Source organism: Physella acuta, unplaced genomic scaffold (assembly GCF_028476545.2).
Source record: "Physella acuta isolate Inbredline_101_S28 unplaced genomic scaffold, ASM2847654v3 ptg000307l, whole genome shotgun sequence".
Classification (NCBI taxonomy): domain Eukaryota; kingdom Metazoa; phylum Mollusca; class Gastropoda; family Physidae; genus Physella; species Physella acuta.
This window is the reverse complement of record NW_026731826.1, coordinates 54,624-64,453: the sequence shown is the minus strand read 5'-3', so window position 1 is coordinate 64,453 and position 9,830 is coordinate 54,624. Positions and strand designations below refer to the sequence as shown.

Below are 9,830 nucleotides of genomic sequence, written 5' to 3'. Positions count from 1 at the left end.
CAATTTGGTTGATACCGCTAGATACCCAATGTAACAACATTCCTGTATATATTTATATACACACACACATATATACATAATATATTATGACACTTCATGTATGTATATAACTACATGGATATACTCATGTATGTATATGGTATATATACATGTATGTATATATATATATATATATATATATATATATATATATATATATATATATATATATATATATATATGCCTCACACGTTCCCTCTAATTTTCGGATCCCCATAGAGAATGTATCTAAAAATCTGGCCAACAGTCGAATTATCTGCCTGAATGGCCAACGTTTCTTTGGGAATTCTCCCGCTGTTGACCCACATGTGCATGGCGTAGTTCTGGCTCCAGTTGTACGGGTGGCTGGCGTTGACCAACTTCTCTATCTCGTACCAGTTGGGCTGGTACAGCTGTTTCCTCACGTTTACCAGACGATTCGTGTTGTTGAAGTACATGTTTTGTGAGACCTGTTGGGTGGGAGGACGGGATGTCACGTGTTGAGTTCAATGACCAAGTTCAAAGATTGGTTCATATATCTAAATGTTTCTTCAAAGATCATATATAAAATGTATGCTGACTATAAAATGAATATAAAAGGTAAAAGAATGCAAGGAAGGCCAGGGGAGACGTGGAAGCAGCCGGCAGAGGCAGGACTGTCATGGGGGACTTCCAAGAAAATTTCCGGTGACCGACAAAAGTGGAGGAAGCTTTCTTTAGCGGCCTTATGTGTCTTGGGCACGAAAAGGAAAAGATGATAATAAAGTTGAGTAAAGCAAAGCTCCTATTTATTGTTAATATATTTCTCGACCTCGGCATGTGAACGGATTATGTGGTCAGCACTATGCCCAGCCGCTTTTACTTTCCCTAACGTAAGCCAGGTACCCCTTAGAACTGGGTGGACTCTAGGAGGTCATACATCCAGAGATCTGAACTGGATACCTTCTGTTTAAAAGCCGAATGCTCTACTATTCGACCATGCCGTATAATTATAAGGCAGCGTAAATTATTTGTATTCCTTTCAAAGAAAGAATAATTTAATTTTATTATAACCATTACCTTTATTAAACCAACTTGTACTGAATTTATACAAACAATCTTAGATTGTCAACATACATATTTACCCTCAAAGAATATCCACCTACACATAAAGTTTCTTGTCCAGATAAATGTGTATGCAGATAATGTGTCGGGGTAGATTCGGGGTCTTTTCCAGATAGTCCCCGCAAAAAGTAACCCCCGCCACCCAGTAGCGATTTAAAAAAAAAATATAGAACTTGTACTTTCAGATTTTATTGATTTTGGACATGTCATTTACATTCTACATGAAAAGTTCTGTATTTGGTATCTTTAACTGTAACCTCAGTCCTAACCCCAACCCTAATCCTAAGCCTACTCTAGAGGCGGATATGGAGTTGTTGTTTTTTTTAAGGCGTAGGTTTATCAAATATACAAATGTCTAGACAACAGAAATAAGTCACAGGTGTCGGAGCTTAACTTACTGTACACTTTTTGCACTAGTGGCGGTGCTTATCTGGACAAGACCCCCCGAATCTCCCCAGATACATTTTCTGCATTCAAAATTTACCCTCATAGAACATGCAAATCTACCATCATACGATATCCACAAACATATCCTCACAGATAACCACATACAAACAACCCACAGAATAACCACATACAAACAACCCACAGAATAACCACATACAAACAACCCACAGAATAACCACATACAAACAACCCACAGATAACCACATACAAACAACCCACACATATTCCACATACAAACAACCCACAGATATTCCACATACAAACAACCAACAGAATAACCACATACAAACAACCAACAGAATAACCACATACAAACAACCCACAGATAACCACATACAAACAACCCACAAATAACCACATACAAACAACCCACAGATAACCACATACAAACAACCCACAGATAACCACAAACTAACCTTCATCGAGTTGTACCCCCAATCTTTGTTCTTGAAGTTCCTATAATGTTCGTACCACTCCTTGATAAAAGGGTGATGTCTTTTGGCCAATATAAAAGCGTTTCCCAGTCCAGTAGCGTTGTCTAGCATTCCCATCGTTAGGTCGTTATCTGGGTCAAGATAATTTATTTTGTTGTAAATTGGATACATTATGCTCTTTGGGGATATAAAACTTACATTGACCAAATAACAAAATGCACATGGACCACAACTTTTTCAATAGCAGAAATATCTAATTTGTATACACTTAGTCATTTTTGGCAAACATAAAATTAGAATAAAACATACACCATTGTTTACAATAAACATAATTTAAAATATATTATGATATTTTGGCCATACAAGTATTTAGGATGAAGAGAGTATCTGATTCGCAAGACGTTGTTTTATCTCGAATCTGTTCACCGACGTCTTGCTCAATATCTAGTAAATAAGCAGGTCATAAATAAACTAACCAAGTAGGTCATCTATAAACTAACCAAGTAGGTCATCTATAAACTAACCAAGTAGGTCATCTATAAACTAACCAAGTAGGTCATCTATGAACTAACCAAGTAGGTCATCTAAAAACTAACCAAGTAGGTCATCTATAAACTAACCAAGTAGGTCATCTATAAACTAACCAAGTAGGTCATCTATGAACTAACCAAGTAGGTCATCTAAAAACTAACCAAGTAGGTCATCTATAAACTAACCAAGTAGGTCATCTATGAACTAACCAAGTAGGTCATCTAAAAACTAACCAAGTAGGTCATCTATAAACTAACCAAGTAGGTCATCTATAAACTAACCAAGTCGGTCATCTAAAAACTAACCAAGTAGGTCATCTAAAAACTAACCAAGTAGGTCATCTATAAACTAACCAAGTAGATCATCTATAAACTAACCAAGCAGGTCATCTATAAACTAACCAAGTAGGTCATCTATAAACTAACCAAGAAGGTCATCTATAAACTAACCAAGCAGGTCATCTAAGCTCCTTAAAACCACCATGTCCGTGTCCAGATAAATCCCACCGTTCATGTAGATGGTCTGGAGCCGGACAATGTCCGAGTGGTGCTGTTTTATTTTGATTCTAGAACCTGATATCTCTAGCGGGGCCTCCCTGTACACAAACCTGGAATTATAAATTTTGTATTCATTGAATTAGAATATAATAGATTCCTAGGGGAGCTTATATTTAGAAAAACCTATAACAGTGTAACACATATGGTTACCAGCCAAGGGGGGATAAGATAAAGTTGTAATTCATTGGGTTGCGGCCCCTGTGGGACCGCAACTGAACTGTTGATGTAGTTGCTTTGCATGCTCTGCTGTGAGCGATTTTACCTATGGGTAGTTTCGTCCCTAGCCGTGTCAGTCACACGCAAGGCTGCTGTCTGTGGACACGGAGGGTGACGGTACCAAGAGGTAGACATAACAATGTAGACCTAATGAAGGTAGTGTGGTTATATAAATTATGTTTATTGTTAGAATACTTTTTTGTGTATTCTTGCTAGTGCTGTATGTTGCATACTAATTAGGTTGAGAGTTATTTAAGTATTTATTGTTGTATTACTTATTGGTACTTGTTGGCAGTACTGTGTACTAGCCGCAACATACTTTATTGCAACCGTGTATGTTTGTAACTTTTTCTTTACATTTTTTTTAGGGCTACAGTTTTTACAGTTTTGTTTTCCTTTTTGGTTTGTTTCATTATTCATCTCTAATCGTCGTACTACTGTTGTTCTACATCGCCGTCATGGCTCGATGTACTGTTGTACTGTTGTACTTGACAAAAACTGTCGGTGTCAGTGTGTCCTAAATCTCAGGGTCAACCCATCTTAACCACAACACCTCAGTGGGTAAAAGCATTCCCATTGAGTGAGGGTTACAACAGATATAGCAATCACAGTTTCAGTTGAGTGACATGAACAAATATACCTGACTATCGTGCCCGTCACCGCGAGTTGCTACTGAGATAAAAGAAAGTCTGACGAAATATTTTAAAATGGTTTCATCAATGCCTTACCAATCCTATATTCTAGACACGTTACCTTGTTTTCTAAAACTGGGTTATTTAAATGCTGAGTTTTACCGCTTACCCCTTACCCACTATGCAGGACGTCCAGCTAACGTATACAAAGTACTGAGATAGTCAGTTTGTATCTATGGGTGCCAAACCGTGTAATGATAAAAGATGTATCCTGTCGGGTATCGCCCATAAGACATGTTAATTTTAACTCTTCTCGGGAGTTTCATGGCACTTGTATGATCGGTGTGAAACTGCATTCGACTTTAAATTTTGTATAAACCGTTTAAGGAAAAAAAGTCGCACCCTCCTAGTGCGAAGTTTCAAAAGATTTTGGCAGAAGCCGCCCCTGTAGTATTCTCATCAACTCCCCGAAGTTTCATTCTGTGTATAGAAGAAAATCGCATAGCACCCTGCCGGGGCGCCGCTACTGCGAAATTTAAATTCTTTTTTCACATAAAAATATTCTCTTCTGGGGTATTCTCAACGAATTCCCAAAGTTTCATGGCGATAGGATGAAGGGTGTAGTAATACATAAAGAATAACCCCCCCCCCCCCACACACACACAAACAAACCCACCCACAAGCATACATATATATATATATATATATATATATATATATATATATATATATATATATATATATATATATATATATATATATATATATATATATATATATATATATATATATATATATATATATGTATATATACTAGGGACATTCAGGTAAAAGACAAACTCACCTGACGTTAGGGACATCCCGCACTATCAACTCCCAGAATTCCCCAACCGGATGTTGATCGCCGATGACGTAGATCGCCCTTGGAACAATATGTCGTTGTGCGGCAACAAAAGCCACGTAATTCCATAAATGAAATGTGTAGTGTCCATACGTCACAAAATAAACTATTTTAGGAACTTTTGTGCTGTTAGCCAACGCGCATGCGCTAGTTTCCAAATGACTAAAATGGATCCGTTCTAAAAACATTCGACACAAAATATCAGATTTTTCCGCGAATTCATCGCAAATCAACTTGCTATTTATAGACATCATACTTTTCTCAACTGATGCTAATAATTTATAAACACTGCATGTTGAGTTCAAGGCTGAAGGGTAGGTAACTCCAAAATTATCAGATTTATTTTCGGATTTCCACGAATCCCAGAACCTCGGCATTGAGGTTACTAAGAATGGATTAAATGACCATTCAGTCGTTTTTGTTGCCGGGTCAAACATTTTTAACGTTAAAGTTGAGTTGAAGTTACCTAGAAATAACACTATGACAAAACAGGCGAAGAAGAAAACATACACTAAACACAAGTACCTCTTCTGCTGAGTTAGAGGGGACATTATAACAACAGTTCTGATATAGGAGCAAGGTATTTCGGAACAACAGGATCACATGGAGTCTAGTGAATAAACAACTTAATTTGCCTGATTTATAGTATGTTGAATGTGATTCTCTTCATTGCTAGTCGATCATTATCACTTGTAGAATTTATCTCTCGTGATCCGGGACTATATCCACCATTTAAACTGTACCTACAAAAAAATTACAAAAATTAAAATCATTAAATCTCAGAAAAAAAATATAACTCAGCGCAATTAAACTTTAACCAATGAACGATTAAAATAGCGATGTTCCACGAATGATGTTGTTATAATGTCGTCTCTAAATAAATAAATTGTTATTTCAACTGGCCGAAAGTATTGCAATTATTATCATCTTTTTAAACAGAAGATAGTTATTTTGGTCCTCTCTTAAACATCTGTGGAACGCCTATGTAATGGTCCTCTCGTGAACACATCTCTAAAGTGTTCGAAACGATCAAGTTTTCTCACAAACTTAAGGAACTAGTTTTATTTGTTTACATTACATTCTAATTTTATTAATCCCTTTATTTGACTATACTAAAATCTCTTCACTACATAATTATTTACCTCTTAATATATAACAGCACACAGCAGTAAGATACTACAACAGAACATTCATTTCCTTTGTGAAATACCAGAATAGAACAAAATATTTCGCAAGTTACTTTAGATTGGAGGCTCTAGCTTCAATTAAATCATTTATAAAATACATAATGCTATGTATTATGTGCCATAGATGTATGGGTTAGCACTTGGGACACTTCCAACCGTATGTTAACTTGCTGACGTCAGAACTCATATAAAGTTACAGCTCCCCCTTATAATAAAAAAGTACCGCCATTAATTTAATCCCTTTTTTTTTCTAAGGTGTGTTGAGGGCAAATGAGATCAACTGGGGATTGTTAGACTTACAAACACAAACAGCTGCTGCATTTGTGACAACATTGTTGACATTAAGTAAACACAGGCGCTCCAAATATTTATTTGTGACAACATTGTTGGCTTAAATCAAACATACGAGCTCCAAATATTTATTAAAAATTCGTGACAAAACTGTTGACTTTAAGCAAACACACAATCTCCACGTGTTTAATAAATAAGCCTGGCATCAATTCTTGGGAATTTATTTACGATCTTTTAAAAATGTAATGATTTTTTTATCATACTTTGTAAATCTACTTTAGCTTAATACAATTAATGATTTAATGATTAAACAATATGTTTATTGTCGACTTGATTTAAAACACATGATTCGAATTGTTTAGATATCTAATTATTCTTATATATTTTCATTTTATAAATATTAAAAAGTAGAAATTAAACAAATACAAACCTTAACAATAAACAAAAGATCAAATAAATCGAAAATTTAAAATAAGAACATAAATTATATTTTGATATAATAGTAATGTCTCTCCGAAAATCTTCTTAACTCTTGGATTTTTACTTCAATTTCTGAAAACAATTTTAATTTTATTTTCATTAAGCCAACTTGTTATCAAACTTGTTCTATTTAAGACAAACTCTCCACCCTATAAACAGCTGACAAACACGTTTTCCTCCAGGTAGTCGATTGATCGAACACGTAACAGAACAAGAACAAACAAGTATGTAATCCCATTTAATCCCACTTGGTTTAATCGGTCTAGACATGCGCTCTAACTTGGTCTAATCTCTCTAAACATGCTCAGCCTGCACAAACAAACTCTGCAAACTTCCGTCTACTAATCTCATTTTAATCTGTCCCGTTTTAGGCTACTCACTTTAGAAGGATAAACGGATTAAAGCGCTGAATCCAAATTAAATAGTTAAACTATTTAAATAAAAAGTATGTTAAAAATTATAGATTTAACTCTTACATATAGAAAAATAAATAAAAATTGCGAAAAAAAAAACGTTTTAATAACAAGCTTTTAGGTAATAATACACTAAAAAAAGTAGATAATAAATTATTTTCTTTATATTTACAATAATACAAGTCATTTCTATTCACTATTTGGGTAGTGTTGAAACCCCTATCGACACAACTCAGAATGTTACAAAACCGATGTCAGTTAGGCTCAAACGGAAATTTAACAGTATACACAATTTTATTGAACACAGAACTTCATCCTGAATCCGTAAATTTAGCTGGATATGGAAATTTAAAAAAAAAAAAACTTAACAGGTACGAAATTTAACCAAAACGGAACTTTATTCGGAACCGGCATTTCAACCGGTAACGAAATGTAACAGCAAACGAACATAATCCGGAGACTGAAATTTGACTCTAAATTTAACCGTAACCTAAAATTTAACTGAAATCGGAACGAAATTCAACTGGAAACGGAACTATTGGAAGCTGCATTTTAACCTCAGCCGGAAATTTAATAAATGTAACCTGAACCGCAATCCTAATACTAACACTTACTGTGAGTATTATATTTCACGTATTTTTGTCAATATCTATATACACTTCTAAAAATAGACATTTAATTTAGTGGTTATCTTTTGCCTTTATAATCTATGTCAACATTTTTATGGTTGAGTAGTTTTTGTGCATTCGATTTTTACTTTCTCGTATATACAGAGTATACAGAAAGTATTGTAATCGTGCAAAAAAATTTTACACCTCCCTGAGTCGGAAAAACATAATTTTGCAATCTTGTCCGTATGTCTGTGTGTGTATGTGTGTATGTGTGTGTGTCTGTAAACACGATAACTTGAGTACCGTTACAGCTAGAATGATGAAATTTCATATATAAGTGTTATATCAAATTTGTAGATCCGTATAAACTTTTCCGATAACCGAAAGTGGAACTTTTTCTACTTTCAATTTTTCAAAAGCCTATAACTTGAGTATTACTGTTTCCAATAGATAAATGAAATTTCATATATAAGTAAAAGATATTATTCTTTGCCTTCTTTAAAATTTTTGAGTAATTTCCGTTAACGAGAAGTAGTAATTTAGGCTATTTCCGATTTTTCAAAAAACGCATTTGAAATTATAAAGTACTAATAGTATCCCGCACTATTATGCACATTTTGTTTGGCGTTCACTTGGTGTGCAATTCTTTTTTTCTACGAGATTCTATTCTATTATAAAAAGTTTAAGTAATTAAAAATGGATTAAAAATATTGTCTATACCCCGATTTGCCAACCCCCGAAGTGTTATATAAGAATATTCGAGACAGCTTAGGGGAGATCACTCCCGGTTTATTTAATACTTTTTTTAATTCAAAAATCAATGACGCCATTTTCTTGTATGTATAGACGCAAACTCTAGACCAGGGGTTCCCAACCTTTTTTTACTCTAGAGCACATTCTAAAATATCGGTAGGGTGGCGGGCACCACCTATTTTAAATCGACAAACTCCTTTCCCCCCTCAAACTTTCGATTTGCACACCCCCCCCCTCAAACTTTTGATTTTCATCCCCTTCAACCTTTCAATAATGTTTACGAAAAAAATTTTGTCTCTGTCGAATAGTGAGAGGCGGGCACATACGAATCGTTCGGCGGGCGCCATGGCGCCCGCAGCACGGGGTTGGGAACCCCTGCTCTAGACATTGAAACATTTTATCTGGTAATCTCGAACTCTGAGCGCGGAATTCCGGGAAAGCGTAATTTGATAAAGTGCGTTAGTGGTTGAGATAAAGTTTGCGTTTTTGGTGAGTTAGCGATTGCGTTTGTTTTTTCTTTTGCGTTTAAATGTGTGTTTGTGTTTGCGTTTGTGTTTGTGTTTGGTTATGTTCTGTTCCCAAGTTGGTATATTTCAAAAAGATTCACCGTGGCGAAGCACGGGTATGCAGCTAGTATATATATATATATATATATATATATATATATATATATATATATATATATATATATATATATATATATATATATATATATATATATATATATATATATATATATATATATATATATATATTATATATATATATATATATATATATATATATATATATATTATATATATATATATATATATATATATATATATATATATATATATATATATATATATATATATATATATTTATTTATTTATTTATTTATATGCATGTATATAAATATTAAAATGTTATGTCGGTCGCTCTTCCAATAACGAAATCCTGTCTAAGCCATTGACAAAAATCTAACTAAGTAAATGGAGACGATGATAAATTCGTAGCTGAAAAGTATATGATTGGAACTACTGGACATTCTATACACCCATTATTGATTAACGTTTAGGTTAACAACGCTTGTAGGGGGTATTGGATTTAATATCGCGACCAGGTGTTAAACAACACACAAAATCTTTACCATAAGCCAAGACCAGTTTTTCATAGGTCGAAATGTTTTATAAGTAAAATGGTCATACCGCAAATCGATTTAATCTTGGTATTAACAGTACTGTAGCAATGAACAACTTTCGCGGCTGATTAG

At 34.3% G+C, this 9,830-nt stretch overlaps 1 protein-coding gene across 1 annotated transcript; it reads right to left on the bottom strand.

Annotated features, from left to right (window-relative positions):
• Positions 1-224: 224 nt before the first annotated feature.
• LOC131939990 (uncharacterized) lies at positions 225-5,512 on the bottom strand. Its single transcript, XM_059298524.1, has 4 exons — positions 4,784-5,512; positions 2,984-3,141; positions 1,986-2,134; positions 225-488 (listed from the first exon to the last, which is right to left on the bottom strand). Exons 1-4 carry the CDS (start codon positions 5,389-5,391, stop codon positions 225-227), a joined length of 1,179 nt encoding a protein of 392 aa, XP_059154507.1. The 5' UTR covers positions 5,392-5,512.
• Positions 5,513-9,830: the final 4,318 nt, after the last annotated feature.